A 17,559-nucleotide genomic window follows, 5' to 3' on the forward strand; every position below is an offset into this window, starting at 1 on the left:
CATAAGACATAGGAGTGGAAGTAAGGCCATTCGGCCCATCGAGTCCACTCCGCCATTCAATCATGGCTGATGCACATTTCAGCTCCACTTACCAGCGTTCTCCCCGTAGCCCTTAATTCCTCTAGACAACAAGAATCTATCAATCTCGGCCTTGAAGACATTTAGCGTCCCGGCTTCCACTGCACTCCGTGGCAATGAATTCCACAGGCCCACCACTCTCTGGCTGAAGAAATGTCTCCGCATTTCTGTTCTGAAATGACCCCCTCTAATTCTAAGGCTGTGTCCACGGGTCCTAGTCTCCTCGCCTAACGGAAACAATTTCCGAGCATCCACCTTTTCCAAGCCATGTATTATTTTGTACGTCTCTATTAAGTCTCCCCTTAATCTTCTAAACTCCAACGAATACAATCCCAGTATCCTCAGCCGTTCCTCATATGCTAGACCTGTCATTCCAGGGATCATCCGTGTGAATCTCCGCTGGACACGTTCCAGTGCCAGTATGTCCTTCCTGAGGTGTGGGGACCAAAACTGGACACAGTACTCCAAATGGGGCCTAACCAGAGCTTTATAAAGTCTTAGTAGTACATCTCTGCTTTTATATTCCAACCCTCTTGAGATAAGAGACAACATTGCATTCGCTTTCTTAATCACTGACTCAACCTGCATGTTTACCTTTAGAGAATCCTCGACTAGCACTCCCAGATCTCTTTGTGCTTTGGCTTTATTAATTTTCTCACCATTTAGAAAGTAGTCCATGCTTTTATTCTTTTTGCCAAAGTGCAAGACCTCGCACTTGCTCACGTTAAATTCCATCAGCCATTTCCTGGACCACTCTCCCAAACTGTCTAGATCCTTCTGTAGCCTCCCCATTTCCTCAGTACTACTTGCCTGTCCACCTAACTTCGTATCATCGGCAAACTTCGCTAGAATGCCCCCGGTTCCCTCATCCAAATCATTAATATATAATGCGAACAGCTGTGGCCCCAGCACCGAACTCTGCGAGACACCGCTCGTCACCGGCTGCCATTCTGAAAAAGAACCTTTTATCCCAACTCTCTGCCTTCTGTGAGACAGCCAATCCTCAATCCATCCCAGCAGCTCACCCCGAACACCATGGGCCCTCACCTTGCTCAGCAGCCTCCCGTGTGGCACCTTATCAAAGGCCTTTTGAAAGTCTAGATAGACCACATCCACTGGGTTTCCCTGGTCTAACCTACTTGTTACCTCTTCAAAAAATTCCAACAGGTTTGTCAGGCATGACCTCCCTTTACTAAATCCATGTTGACTTGTTCTAATCCGACCCTGCTCTTCCAAGAATTTAGAAACCTCATCCTTAATGATGGATTCTAGAATTTTACCAACAACCGAGGTTAAGCTGATTGGCCTATAATTTTCCATCTTTTGCCTTGATCCTTTCTTGAACAAGGGGGTTACAACAGCCATCTTCCAATCATCCGGGACCTTTCCTGACTCCAGTGACTCTTGAAAGATCTCAACCAATGCCTCTGCTATTTCCTCAGCCACCTCTCTCAGAACTCTAGGGTGTATCCCATCGGGGCCAGGAGATTTATCAATTTTAAGACTTTTTAACTTTTCTAGCACTATCTCTTTCGTAATGGCAACCATACTCAACTCAGCCCCGTGACACCCTTTAATTTTTGGGATATTACTCATGTCTTCCACTGTGAAAACTGACGCAAAGTACTTGTTAAGTTCTCCTGCTATTTCCTTATCTCCCATCACTAGGCTCCCTGCATCAGTTTGAAGTGGCCCAATGTCTACTTTTGCCTGTCGTTTGTTTCTTATGTACTGAAAGAAACTTTTACTATTATTTCTAATATTACTGGCTAGCCTACCTTCATATTTGATCCTCTCATTTCTTATTACACTCTTTGTTATCCTCTGTTTGCTTTTGTATCCTTCCCAATCTTCTGATTTCCCACTATTCTTAGCCACTTTATAGGATCTCTCTTTTTCTTTAATACATTTCCTGACTTCCTTTGTCAGCCAAGGTTGTCTAATTCCTCCCCGGTTAATCTTTCTTTTCTTAGGAATGAACCTCTGTACAGTGTCCTCAATTATACCTACAAACTCCTGCCATTTTTGCTCTACTGTCTACCCGGTTAGCCTCTGTTTCCTGTCTATTTTAGTCAGTTCCTCTCTCATGCCCTCATTACCTTTATTCAACTGTAACACCATTACATCCGATTTTGCCTTCTCCCTTTCAAACTCCAGACTGAACTCTACCATATTATGGTCGCTACTTCCTAAGGGTTCCCTTACTTTAAGATCTTTTATAGAGTCTGGTTCATTGCAAAGCACTAGGTCCAGAATAGCCTGCTCTCTTGTGGGCTCCATGACAAGCTGTTCCAAAAAGCCATCTTGTAAGCATTCCATGAATTCCCTTTCTTTAGATCCACTAGCAACATTATTTATCCAGTCCACCTGCATATTGAATTCTCCCATGATCAATGTAACCTTGCCTTTCTGACATGCCTTCTCTATTTCCCGGTACATGTTGCATCCCTGGTCCTGACCACTGTTAGGAGGTCTATACACAACTCCAATTATGGTTTTTTTGCCTTTGTGGTTCCTCAATTCCACGCACACAGACTCCACATCATCCGACGCTATGTCATTCAATACCACAGATTTAATTTTGTTCTTAATTAACAAGGCAACCCCATCCCCTCTGCCCACCTCTCTGTCTTTTCGACAAGGCCACTATGTCCGTTCAGAAGTATGATCCAAGATTTAAAGTTAGTACTCCAAGTGGTCTAATCATAACTCAGCAATGTAACCAGCATATCTTTATTTCTAATCCTCTTGAGAGAAAGACCAATATTCCATTGGCCTTTTCATTTTGTTTTTGCAATTCTTGGGGGTTTAGACCTGTTTAGCCTTATTGCATGGTGCCTTCAACTTTCCTGAATGCAAGAGGCAGGCAAACAACAATAACTTCAACTGACAGAATGACTTTAATGTAGTGAATGATTCTAAGGTGCTTCACACCAGCTCTCCTTTATGTTGACAAAGGACATAACTTTCACGTGGCAGCTTCCTCTCATTGGCACCACTTCCAGACATATGATCCATGTTTCAAGTATTTCTTATTATCCGTGGGTGGCACAGTGGCACAGCGGTTAGCACTGCTGCCTCACAGCGCCAGAGACCTGGGGTCAATTCCCGCCTCAGGCGACTGACTGCGTGGAGTTTGCACATTCTCTCCGCATCTGCGTGGGTTTCCTCCGGGTGCTCCGGTTTCCTCCCACAGTCCAAAAATATGCAGGTCAGGTGAATTGGCCACGCTAATTTGCCCGTAGTGTTAGGTGAAGGGATAAATGTAGGGGGATGGGTCTGGGTGGGTTACGCTTTGATGGGTCAGTGTGGACTTGTTGGGCCGAAGGTCCTTTTTCCACACTGTAAGTAATCTAAATTGCATTGAATCCTTTTACAGTAGATGCAAACTGCTAAACCCCTTTTCAAACATTTTTTTTAAAAATTGCAAATTCCACAAATTACAAATTTTCACAACTGTACTATTTCCAGTTCAATGGACATATTTACTTAGTTGAAAACCTTTGATTTGTGACTTGCCTTCTCTCTGTGAAATTTAAGATTGAATTCTATCGTATTCTGGTCTCTGTTAGCTAGGTGTTCCTTTACCATTACATGGCTGACTAATCCATGCTTTTTATTCATTACCAAATCTAAGATGATTCATTCACTTGTTGTTACAAAAATACATCACTTCAGAAAACTGTGAATCAACTCAAGAAATTTGCTCTTTTTGGGAGATGAGCTGTTCTGCTTTCCACAGTTTATCTGAAAAATTAAAGTTTCACATTTTAAGTACTCTGACTTTGGGCTAGTTTGATCTCCACATTTATATTTTCAGTATTTTATGATTGAAACCAAAAATTCTGTAAACAACTCCCACCAAAGTCTTATAACGATTTTTATTTCTTAATTCTACCTATACTATTTTTGCTACCTGCTCAATATATTGATGTATTCATTTTCCAAATCTATAATAGTGTTTTATCAGTGTCCCCCTTTTCCTTTCCATGATCAAGGTCTGGGATATTTATCACCCAGTCATCCCCAGCTGGCTATTATGTACCACCCTTTAAGCTGTGCTTGCACTTCTAACTAATTTAGTTTATTTCATTTGCTTTATGCATAAGCGTATCCTACTTTCGATCAGGGAATACTTACGATCCTGCCTTTATATCATGATGCTGTTTTGAACACACATTTCAACATACTAAATTCCTTTTTTTAATCACTTCTGACATTTTTAAAATCAGTTGTTCTGTTGTTATTTATTTATATAGTGGTACAATAGGAAAGTGGATTCAAGATTGAAGGTTAGCCATTACTTCATTGAATGGTGGAACAGGCATAATGGCCGTATGACTTCCTGCTTCTCTGTCTTATGTTCCTGCGTTAAAATTACCTGTACTTCTTCCTTAACCTGAACTGTTTATATTGACACAATTGATGACCTGGGATTTATTCTTATCTTACTTTTAATCTCCTTGGCTATTTCTATTTTCTCTTGGGTTTCCTAAACAACTCCCTGCATTAATTCCCTTTCCCTTGCAATAGTTTAAATACCGTTTTTTTAAACTCTTATTTTCTTTTGCTTAGTACTTTGGTCTAGCCCTATTCAGGTGAGGTCAGCAGTACTTTACCTTCCTGTTCAGGGATTAACATACCATAGCACTGCTTTTTGTCGCAGTAGCAGCAACTGCTGATCATAAACACCTAGCAAATGTCCATATTGTGTCACAGTGCTGGTCTTTTTAAAAGGTTACTGTGCCCTTGAGTTTTCTCAAGAGAGAGGGGGTAATTGGCCAGGCTCCAACTAGACTGGGTTTGAAAGGTCCTTTTTCTTTACCCCTAACAAATAATGCCTCTGGCATAAGGCTTTCATGTCTTAAAAAAGCAGTATAATCAAAGGGGAATGCCCAGCAAGCTGTGTAGCTGGCCTCTAATTTAGATTCGAGTTTTTGATTCAGTTCAGCAGCAGTGTGTGTGAAGAAAATCTGCTGGGACAAATCCAACAGGGTATTCTATTTCTCTAACTTCAAACCTGTGAGCCTTGGTTTGTTTCATTTTTACTCTTTGTGCTAAGGGATGTGTTTATTGGGACTGTTGCAAGTATTTTCAGAACAGTATTATTAAGTTGGGATAGTCTGTCGGGTTTTTGGATAGGATAAGTTATCAATGTTCTATTTTCTGTTCTGTGTGTTTCATTCCATAAGTTTGTAAATAAATTCTGTTTGTTTAAAACTTGGCAGTAGGACCAGCTAGTTCACTTTGTGAATATCCACTGTACACTCAGCTAAATAAATAGCAAAGTTACAGTATGGGTTACCTGCTTAAAAATGTTTTGAGGGGTTGGGCCTGGTCCATAACAGATTGGGGTCTCTTTGTGGGATTTAAACAGCAAGTGGTAGGTGTTAGTCTCTTTTATTTTGGATATTGATTTGGTTCATTTAAACAGTGCTCGGATAGCAATGGATCTTTCGGTCACCAAGGAGGTTCTGGAGGTGGAAGAAGTGACCTTGGGGGTTTTTACAAAAGGCAAATAAGATCAAGCTGTGGGAATTAGTAGACATACTGGAGTTGAAGTTACCTCCTAATGTGATAAAAGATGAGATATTTGCAGCAGTAGCTCAGCATTTAAATTTGCTGGAGACTCCATCAGGATCTGTAGACATAGCTAAACATCAATTGCAAATGAAGAAGCTTCAGTTAGAAACAGAAATGAAACAGTTTGAGTTACAATTAAAATTAGAGGAGAAAGAAAAAGAATGAAGAGCTTTAGTAGACGAGAATGAAACAAACCAGGGCTCACAGGCTTGAAGTTGGAGAGAGAGAGAGTATCCAGCTGGACTTACCCCAGCAGCCTTTCCTCACATACAGCTGCTGAACTGAATCAAAAACTCTAACCTAACGAAGGCTAGTTACACAGCTAACTGGCCACTTCCCTTTGATTATAGAGGAACCTTGATTATCCAAACGAGATGGGTGAGCACTATTTTGTTCAGAAAATTGATTATTCGGTTAATTGATTCAATGCCTCTCCTCTGGGGTTCAGAGTTTTCTGAAGTTTTCTTTCTCCTTGTTCTGCCTGCCTTGCTCCCTCTCTCTGTCTCAGGATTTGTTTCTGAGCAGGCAAACACCACTGTGTAAAGGACCTGCAGCATTGCTGAAGCCTCCTGCCTCTGCTCCCCCTTCCCCCCACCCCCCATCAGTTCAATGGGATTAACATAACAAGCACTTGCTAAGTCCGCTCCCCGTTCAGGATACTAGGCAGCAGCATGCTGTGCGCGAGGCCCCGCTCCCCCCCACCACCACCGTCTGCCTCCAACCCGGCTCCCATCTGCACCCCCAACCCCGTCCAACCCCACCACCCATCTGCCCCCATCCCTGCCACTATCCACTCCCCAACCCCATCAAACCCCACCCAGTCTGCCCCCACTCCCACATCCCCGCCTCACCAACCCCAACCAACCCTATCCCTATCCGGCCCCACCCTTACCTCCCCCCCCACCCCCACCGGGCAGCTGGACTGGACATCAACAGCAAGACTGCTGCTGCCTTTGGGGGGGAGGTGAGTGTCAAAATAGCGCACACACACTCACGCACATACACGCAGCCACACACACAACATTTTACTGTAACATTTTGACAAGTTCCACCTTTGCCTTATACAGGACAATGTTGGAGAGATTACCTGAGGAAGGGAGGTTTAGGGTACACCCTTGTACAGAACTCTATGGAAAGTGTGGGGAGAGAGATAGGGCGGGTGGTCAGTCATTTGGAGACGGTGCCTGGGCTCATATCAGTGTCCAGGACTGTTCTCAGCAGCATTTCAGTAAGCCAAATTCATTTTTAATCATTGTAAACAAAAGACACGGTCAGTGTTGGACTCTTTGACATAATGTTTCTATCGGGACCTTGAGATCTTCAGATAATCCGAAATTCAGATAATTGATATTCGGATAATCAAGGTTCCTCTGTACATCGTAATTTTTTTAAGACATGAAAGCTTTAGGCCAGAGGCATTATCTGTTAGGGGTAACAAAAAGGGCCCCAATAAACCTTTCAAACCCAGCCTCATTGGAGCCTGGCCAATTGCCCCCCTCTCTGGAAAGAATCTCAAGGGCATAATAACCTTGTAAAAAGACCAGCATTGAGTCAAGTGTTATGCATTGAAATCACAGCCTTAAGATAACAGAAATGCATGACATCTTTTGAGCTCTTACATTGTTTCCAGGTATATTGAAGCTAAGACCTGTATTTGTATTGTGCTTTTTACAATCTCAGCACATCCCAAGGCACCCTACAGCCAGTGAAGTACATTTGAAATGCTGTAACATCAGAAACACATTATTCAATTTGCTCCGAACAAAGTCCCACAAACAGCAATGCGATAAATGTTAGCCAGGATTCCGGTGCTAACTCCCCATTCTTCTTTAAAGCAGTGCCATGGAATATTGTACGGTCACCTGAGCGGGCAGGTGTATCTCCAATTTAGCAACCCTTTCAGTAAAAGATACCTGACAATCCCCTGGAGTAGAACTTGAGTCAATAACCTTCTAACTTGAAGGTGAAGATGTTATACAATGAATTATAACAAATGCACATGAAAATGGCAAAGAAGTTGATTGTCAATGCTGAATGAATAGTCAATAGTTACGCAAGAAAAGCTTGGAAATGCTGACAAAAATAAAAACTAAAAAAAGTTGCAAGTACACAGAAGCTCAGCATTTGTTAAGCATTCACCTGGCTGGTCACTTGAGATCTAGCAATGATTCTCCAATACATTCCTTTGGTATAATTGCACATATGCTGTAATATTAATGAGGCCATTAGTATTACAATAATTTAAAAATACCATAAGAAACAGGATCTGGAAGAGGCCATTTGGCCCCTTGAACCTGCTTTGCTATTCAGTAAATTATAAATGATTGTGGCCTTAGCTCCACTTCGTTTTGCCCTCCATACCCCTTGACTCCCTTGTAAATCAAATATCTGTCTAACTCAGGCTTGAATATATTCAATTGCACAGCCTTAATGGTAGAGAATTTCAGACATTGACAAATCACCGTGAGAAGGAAATCCTCCTCATCTCTGTCTAAAATGGGAGACTCTTTATTTTGAAACAGTACTCCAAGTTCTAGATTACCCCAGAAGGAGAAACACCACCTCAGTGTCTAGCCTGTCAAACTCCTTCATAATCTTATATGTTTCAAAAGATCACTTCTCACTCCTACAAATTACAATAAGTATCAGCCCAACTTGTTTACTCATTCTTCAATAGACAGTCCCTCCTCATCCAAAGCCTGTTTTGAATGCTTTTTAAAAAAAGTCATGTTCTTGTTTCTACAGCAAGTTTTGGCATTTTCCATGATGTTACCCTCAGTGAACTCTACAAACCTTTTTGCTTACTGCTGTTCTAAACACTGGGCACTGACATGTAATTATTGTTTGGCAATAGTGTCATAGATTTCACCCCCAGTTTATTGTGCTGGAAGATGTGAGGTGAATGGAGAAATTCTGCACATTTGTGAGACGGTGTTTTATGATCCATTGATTGCCTGCTGTATTTCCTACCAGAGCTAGCCAAGCTCTGCTGGAGTGTGATGCCAGTCTGAAAAAAGAGAATTACAGCATACCCGATCTCCTTTACTGTGGCAGAATTGATAGTCTGTAATCTCTCCCACACTCTACAAAACCTGGAAACTGCTGTAATTTCCACAAGCAATGGTGGCAGCGTAGGCTAGAATAACCAATCGTATGATAGAGACTTTTAACTTTTATCCACAACAGATACATTTATGATGTGAAAAAGATATAAAATTGCATGGCTCTGAACATGGGAATAGGACTAATTTGAATTACTGTTACAAAGGCCATCACAAACATATGGAATCATAGCCATGTCCTTTAATGTAAAATAATATGTTTACATTAAGTAGTACCTTTCATTTTGTGCATGTCTTTGCAGATATTGTTGCAGAATGTATTTGTCTACTTTTTCACTTAAAACTTACAGAAGTGATTCTGCACTCCCACTAGGAAGCCATATTTAAGGCAGATGGCGCTCTTGCACATCCTGTGAGAGTGCAACCTCCTACTGGCAGAATAAAATCAAGAACTCACCTTGTTGTGTGTTTCCCTTTTATGATAAGAATAATGTCTAAAAAACCATAAGCAATATATATTGATAGGTGTACATGATTTATGACAATACCCATTCATCATTTTTGCCTTTATCATTATTATCAGATAACGTGAAGGAATTCTCAGGCCTTCCGTCAGGCATGCTCGTCGCTGAGTCATACTCTTGGAAGAGTCTTGCTTTGAACCCCCCAATTCTATACATCAGAACTGTGGCTACAAAATCAACCATCTTGGAGCTACCTTGTGGGTATGTAGTCATTTTCTATATCAACCAAGGAGACTTTCAGACCAATTCTTGTCCACACGTATAAATTGGTTTTAAATAGTTAAAAACCAAATCAAAATCCCACCAGAGTGGGGAACGTGCTAAAACCACTCAATTTTCTTGCAAGGATTCATACAGATAGCACACAATCGTGGCAAAAAAGGAACATTGCATTGATTCCAAATGCAAAGGTTTGGACCAATTATCGAGTCATAGAGTCAGAGAGATGTACAGCATGGAAACAGACCCTTCGGTCCACCCATCCATGCCGACCAGATATCCCAACCCAATCTAGTCCCACCTACCAGCACCTGGCCCATATCCCTCCAAACCCTTCCTATTCATATACCCATCCAAATGCCTCTTAAATGTTGCAATTGTACCAGCCTCCACCACTTCCTCTGGCAGCTCATTCCACACACGTACCATCCTCTGTGTGAAAATGTTGTCCCTTAGGTCTCTTTTATATCTTTCCCCTCTCACCCTAAACCTATGCCCTCTAGTTCTGGACTCCCCGACTCCAGGGAAAAAACTTTGTCTATTTACCCTATCCAGGGGAATTTTGTGACTTGTGGATTAAATTAAAAATGTGAATCCTTAGAGAGTGGGGTTTGTCATCTGAAAATGCTCTGCCACTCACCAGCCATGCCTTCCTAAGGTCGTCTTGTTTCCAGGTTTGAGAGACAGTATTTCTGCACCTACTTCCATGACTTTTTCCATCCAACTTGTTTGATTGGAGAAGTGTCCTCTTCCACACTTATTGAGAAAACTAATCTCAGTGCAGCCCCTCAGATTTCACAGAAGGTCCAGCAGGTAAAAGTGGGGAACTGAAAGAGCAGCCTTCCAACATGTCCTTTCTCTTCCTACAATTCATCAGCCTCAAACCTCTAAATGGCTTGAGAGTCTCTTAAACTAGCAATCTTTCATTTGACAATGGATATGTCATTCAGTGTGCCCTACTAATTGTCAGGGAAATTGGATATTGGTATTAACACCATTGCTCCAGGAAAATACTTCAGCAAAACATGCCCTCCAGGGAATCGGTTGCACAGCCTGGAAATGGTTCTTTCATTCCAGAAGGGAGTAAATCCATACAATTTCAGTTAAAAGCTTTCTATCGTTCATTCCTTAGAAATCATCACATAGTTGCCCAGAGAGGAAGACATTTGCTCCTGTATTTGTACAGTACTGAAGAAGTGACCAGGGGAAGACTTACAGGAACCTATACACACCAGAAGAACTTTATTATCTAAAAAAAATTCAAAGTAGTCCAGAAATTATTTAACTGAGCTCAACTTTGCATTTTTGTTCTTTCTTCAAATTGCTGCTTGAGTCCTGCAAGACTCTAGCAATCCTAGGCTCCTAGTTATTCATGCAAAATTACACTTTTTAACTGCATGCCATCACATATTAAATAAGTGCAGGATATTCTGCCCTCTATTTATTATTCTTTAATGCATCTCGACCCATTTTCAAAGGAGTTCTCTTGCCTTTTGTCTCCTCACTAGCCACTGGACAGGTCCTGGAGGACTCGCAAGTAGCTAATGTTGTTCCTCTGTTCAAGAAGGGAAATAGGGATAATCCAGGAAACTATAGCCAGTGAGTCTCACATCAGTGGTAGGGAACCTATTGGAGAAGATTCTTAGGCACAGGATTTACGCACATTTGGAAAAGCATGGACTAATTAGGGACCATCAGCATAGCTTTGTGCAGGGCATGTCATGTCCTACTAACATGATTGAATTTTTCAAGGAGGTGACGAAAATGATCGATGAGATTAAAGCAGTGGATGTTATCTACTTAGATTGTAATAAGGCTTTCAACAAGGTCCCTCATCGAGAAGATTAAAGTGCATGGGATCCATGATGACTTGGCCACCTGGATTCAGAATTGGCTTGCCCATAGAAGGCAGATGGTAGTGATGGAAGGGTGTTTTTCTGGCTGGAGGTCCGTGACTGGAGGCATTCAACAGGGATCCGTACTGGGACTTCTGTTGTTTGTAATATATAATAAATGATTTGGATGAAAATATAGATGAATGAGTTTGTAAGCTTGCAGTCGATACAAAGATCGGTGAAGTTGTTGAAAATGTAGGAGATTGTCAAAGATACAATGGGATGTAGATTAGTTGCAAAAATGGGTGGAGAAATGGCAGATGGAGTTTAATCCAGGTAAGTGCCTACACTTTCGGAGATCAGATGTTCAGGAAAAGTATACACTTAATGGCAGGACCCTGAATAGCATTGACGTACAATGGAATTTTGGGGTACAAGCCATTTGTTCCCTGATTGTGGCCATGCAAGTAAATAGGGTGATAAAGAAGGCATATGGCATGCTTGCCTTTATTGGTTGAGGAATTGAGTGCAAGAGCCAGGAGGTAATGTTGCAGCTTTATAAGGTCTTGATTAGGCCACCCTTAGAGTATTGTGTTCAATTCTGGTCACCATATTACAGGAAGGATGTAAAGACTTTGGACAGAGTCCGAAAGAGGTTTACCAGGATGCTTCCTGGATTAGAGAGTATGAGCTGTAAGGAGAGGATAGAAAAACTCAGGTTGTTTTTTCCTGGAGCGGTGGATGCTGAGGGAAGACTTGGTAGAAGTCTATAAAATCATGAGATGAATAGATAGGGTTGAAAGTCAGAATCTTTTTCCCAGAGTTGAAATATCTAATACTAGGGAGTATGCATTTCAGGTAAGAGGGGGAAGTTCAAAGGAGTTGTGAGAGGCATGTTTTTTTACACAGAGAGTGGTAGGAGTCTGGAACTTGCTGCCAGGGGTGGGGTTGGAAGCAGATACAATAGGGGCATTTAAGGGATTTTTGGTAAGCACATGAATACGCAAGGATATGGACCAAGGGTAGGCAGAAAGGATGAGTTTAATTTGGTGTTATGTTCGGCACAACATCGTGCGCTGAAGAGCCTGTTCCTGTGCTATACTTTGTATATTCCCCTCTCCAACATACTAGTCCATAAGTAAGTCCAAATTTAAGTCTATTGAGTTGAACTAACATAATTTGGACAGAACAACATTACATTGCTCCCTGTTCTGAAGAGAGACCCCAAACGTTAACTCTGATTTCTCTCCACAGATACTGCCAGATTTGCTCTGTTTTTCCAGCAATTCTGTTTTTGTTTCAGATTATCAGCATCCACAGTTCTTTCAGTTTTTTTAATCACATTTCTCATTCTGTTTATATACCAGACGTGCCTGTGGTCAGGCTCAGCAGAGATCTAAATTGTCCTTCTTAGTCTGTTGTTCAAAGGACTGATGTCAAAATTCCAGCTCCCAGGATGATCGAAGCTCTCAGAAAATCAGAGCTACAATGTTTTAGCTTCATTAACAAAACTTTAAGCTGGGAGTGCAACTACACTAATGCAGCTCAGTTTTGTAAAATTGATTTTAGCTGGAAGAAAATCAATAGTAGCACCCAGCCTGTCTTTTTGTTTGTGATAAATGCTGAGAGATTTCATGGTTTATATATTCAAAGAGAATACTGTTACAGTAATTTCTCCACTAATATGGCAGTGTGATTTCAAAGCATGAGCCATCTTGGGCTGAATCATACCTTATTCTGGCAAAGTATCATTTTTGTTGAATTTCATGTAAGGCTTCACCGGGAGGCTTAGTATGTTTTCTCACACTGTCATCCAAACTCTCCTCAAATTACTACCTGCTCACCCCTATGGTGCCCCATCACACCCAATACTAATTGATTCTCCTACAATAACCCAAGGTGCTCCTCACTGCCAGGATACCCCGGGATATCTGATGCTGACAGCATCTTTAAAAGGCTATTGTGTTTCTGATCAAGCTCTGTTAATGGGAGCTGCCCTGCACAGTTTGTGATATTTCCCCCAGACGTGCCAGATAAGGTGAAATTGACACCCTGGTTTGTGGAAAGGGGCCTTGAAATCCTGGTGGATGGACTGATGCAGTGCAGTCTCAGATGTCTGGAGAAACACCCAAAGGTGGAGATTGAAGGTCAGTGACCTTTTCTATTCCATCAGGGTAAGTACCAACACCCCCTTACTGCAATCTCATATATACTGTATTTCTGGTACAGCACACCTCACATCAAGGGCTCATGCTCTACTACTCTTGTTGTTACACGCAACATCTTCCTTTACTTGCACTTATCTACCAAATTCCACACACCACTAATCCTGCATAACCTCCACACTACCTGTTCACTTACTTAGGACACCAGACCACATTTTCTTCCATCTGCACCCACACTAACAACAATGCCACCCATTTTTATCTCATTCAGACCCTCCCTTTCTCTCATTCCAGGAGAAAACAGCTCACAGTACAGCAGAAAGAACCAAGATGGGTGGTGAGGTGCCAAGCATTCGACTCCTCATCCCCTTCAAAGAGAGGAGCCTGACCCTGACTGGCCTGAGTGGCCAAATGATTGTGCTCAAATCCCTGAACTGTTACCAGAGGCAGCCGGAATCCCCTAACTGAAAATTGTCTCTCTTGGTTTGACTGAATAACTCCTCTTAGTCTTGGAAACATAGCATTTGCTTGGAGCATATACCATGTGTTTGCCCTGACACTGATGGCACAAGGTGCAGGAATGAGATTGAATAGCATGGTGCTGTTCAGCATCTTGTCCATCAATTTGGTGGATTACCAATAAGCACATAACAAACTTCCTGGCTTTGTGTCTGCTGGAAGTACCTTGTGCCTGTGGGCTCTAGCTGAGGGGGCAAAGCAAAGCAGGGATCCTGTTAGATTCCAAGTAGGCAGTTAGTGATTGAGCACTGGGAAAGCACGTGGGCAGGCTTGAGATGCAGCATAATCCAGTCCATGAGCCAGGTGCCCACAGAGTTTGCCCTTAAACATTAATGCCATGTATCCAGGATGGTAGTCCAGAGGAATAAGTGACAAGCTGGAGTCGCCAGGTATTCACTCAGTCCATCATGTCAGGAATTTTCAGTCTCTAGTTTTTATCTGGTGGATAGTCAAACGTGCATATTAAAGAGGTGATATTAATTAATAATGAGGGTGGTAATGAGCAATCATAACAGTTGACAGGCCTCTTCTGCTCGCTAGAGAGAATCTTATTTCGATGTCCAGAACTTAGTTGGAAAATGCAACATGTTGCTCAAGAAAGGCCCCACTCAATTTCTCATGCAATTTTCCTAAATTTCCCTCTCAAGTCCATGCCATTCAAAGCCGAAGAAGATTCTGTTCATTGTCTGTTGACTTCTACATGTGGACATCTACATGTTTAGGTTTCTTTTCATCTGCGCAAATCCTTATTCAGCCCATTGACAATGTGCTATGTCAAATCTATTCCTGATTGTTATAGCAGTAGATACCTTCTCCTCATCCACTGATTCCCAATTTGGAGTAACACTAAGTTCCTTAAAAACATGAAAAGATATAGGATAATATGATACCTGTTGTCTATTTTGGTATCAGAAAGCATTTAACATTGTTTCCCTTGTGAGGTTGACTGAGACATTTACGACTCATCGGGCTTATTTTAAGTCCTGTTGGATGTGGAATGCATTCATACATTATATTCTTCAACAGAGGCTTGACACAATACAACTGTTGATTCTGATTTGAATGCCACCATTTAGTTGTTCACCTGATTCCAGGGAATAGCAGCAGCTCACTGGCAGCAGGGGATGGATCCTTGTTCAAACCACTATTGACTTTTCTTATAGACTTTCCACACCCGTCTTACTGATTCTCAATGCTTCCAATTCATAAATTGCTCCATGAGCTTTAAACTTATCCTCAAACCTTGCATGAGAATCTCATTGAAACAGCTCTGAGCATCAATGTCAAGCACACCTCCTCCATATCTCTCACCCACAAGCATAGTTAGTACCACAAATCAATCCAGTATGTCGGTAAAGCATCATCTAGTTATTTTTGTTTGCTCACTGTGATAGTTTAATATGTTTATCTGCTATTAAGTGTTGAATATGTTTATTAATTAATCAAGTTTGTATTTGGCTTACTTTCACTAAGCCAAGAATTAGGCTGAAGGATACTAGTATTTCTGCCAAGTCATAATATTTTAATATCCTTATTTGTACATGGAGGTTAAGTAAATGGGGATAGTGGTTGATTATCAGCAAAGGAGTGAACATAGGAGGTATAGTTAGTAAGTTTGCAGATGACACCAAAATTGGAGGTGTAGTGGACAGCGAAGAAAGTTACCTCAGATTACATTGGGATCTTGATCAGATGGGCCAATGAGTTGAAGAGTGGCAGATGGAGTTTAATTTAGGTAAATGCGAAATGTTGCATTTTGGGAAAGCAAATCTTATCAGGACTTAAACGATTAATGGTGAGGTCCTAGGGAGTGTTGCTGAACAAAGAGACCTTGGATTGCAGTTTCATAGCTCCTTGAAAGTAGAACCGCAGGTAGATAGGATAGTGAAGAAGGCGTTTGGTATGCTCTCCTTTATTGGTGTGAGTATTGAGTATAGGAATTGGGAGGAGAGAGGGGAAAGGTATAAAAGAGACCTAAGGGGCAACTTTTCATACAGAAGCTGGTGTGTGTATGGAATGAGCTGCCAGAAGAATTGGTGAAGGCTGGTACAATTGCAACATTTAAAAGGCATCTAGATTGGTATATGAATAGGAAGGGTTTGGAGGGATATGGGCTGGATGCTGGCAAGTGGGACTAGGTTGGGTTGGGATATCTGGTCAGCATGGATGAGTTGGAGTGAAGGATCTGTTTCTGTGCTGTACATCTCTATGATTCTATGACTCTATAACTGGGGTGATCCTAAAATTAAACCTTACGTACATTTGACTTGGTGAAATCATCACATTACCTGGAATAAACATTTCTTAGAGCAACATTATCCAAAATACAGAGGAACCTCAATTATCCGAATACCAATTACCCGAAAATCAGATTATCCGAAGGAGATCTCGAGGTACCGAGAGAAACATTACATCAAAGACGTGTTTCCAACAGCGATCACGTCTTTTGTTTACAGTGATTAAACAGGCACCGTCTCAAAATGACTAACCCCCCTCCCTCCCTCTCTCCCCACACTTTCCCTGGAGTCCTACAGAGGGATGTATCCTAAACCCCCCTTCCCTAGATAATCTCCCCAACATTGTCCTGCACAGGGCAGAGGTGGAACCTGTCAAAATGTTGTGTGTGTGGCTGTGGCTGTGGCTCTGTGTGTGTATATGTGTGTGTGTGTATGGGTGGCTCTGTGTGTGTGTGTGTGTGTGTGTGTGTGTGTGTGTGTGTGTGTGTGTAAGAGTGTGTGTGTGTGTGGGTGTGGGCAGTGTTGGACGGGATTGAGGGGGCGGATAGGGGGCAGAGTTGGATGGGTTTGGGGTCATGCGGGGGGGGACAGTGTCGGGGGTGAGTGGTGGGGCAGTGTTGGATGGGGTTGGGTGGCGGGGGCGAGGTGTTGGAGGGGGTATGGGGCCGGGGGGGCAGTAATGGATGTGGACGGAGGTGTTGGATGTGGACGGAGGTGTTGGACGGGGGCGGGGCAGGGAGCGTTGTTGGACGGGGCCGGGGGGGGCGGTGTTGAACGGGTTGGGGGCTCGCATGTAGCGTGCTGCAGCCTTGTCTCCTGAATGGGGAGCAGACTTTAAAAACTCTAAGCCCCAGAGGAAAGGCATTTAATCGATTATCCGAATAATCGATTATCCGAACAAAATAGTGCCCGGCCATCTTATTCGAATAATCGAGGTTCCCCTGTATTGCTTAATTTGGAAAATAGCAATTCCCAATGTTTTATCAACTTTCCTTCAATTGTTCCTTTAAGAAAAGTAAAGAATGACTGGTTATGCATTATTGGGCTGTGTGATAGTGGAATCAAAAAAAATTACACAGCTGCTGGGCCTAATTATCTCTTCACAAGGGCATCCCAGATAGTTCCAATCTCCTACTTTTTTCCCAAAGCCCTATAAATTATTTTCCCCTTTTAATTATCAACTCAGTTCCCTTTTGAAAGTTACGGTTGAATTTGCTTCCACCATCCTCTTCAGGTAATGCATTCCAGATATAATAATAACCCACCACATAAAAATGATTATCAAATTCTCTCCTCAAATTATTTCATGAATTTCCTGAAACTCATGTCCTCTGGTT

At 42.1% G+C, this 17,559-nt stretch overlaps 1 protein-coding gene across 1 annotated transcript in view; it reads left to right on the forward strand.

Moving 5' to 3' along the window:
* Positions 1 to 17,559, forward strand: part of adgb (androglobin) — a 332,059-nt gene that overhangs the window by 233,024 nt on the left and 81,476 nt on the right. The window contains exon 22 of the mRNA XM_072581648.1: positions 9,307 to 9,448. Within this exon, the coding sequence (XP_072437749.1) occupies positions 9,307 to 9,448 (142 nt within the window). The remainder of the gene's footprint in view (positions 1 to 9,306; positions 9,449 to 17,559) is intronic.

Source organism: Chiloscyllium punctatum, chromosome 11 (assembly GCF_047496795.1).
Source record: "Chiloscyllium punctatum isolate Juve2018m chromosome 11, sChiPun1.3, whole genome shotgun sequence".
Classification (NCBI taxonomy): domain Eukaryota; kingdom Metazoa; phylum Chordata; class Chondrichthyes; order Orectolobiformes; family Hemiscylliidae; genus Chiloscyllium; species Chiloscyllium punctatum.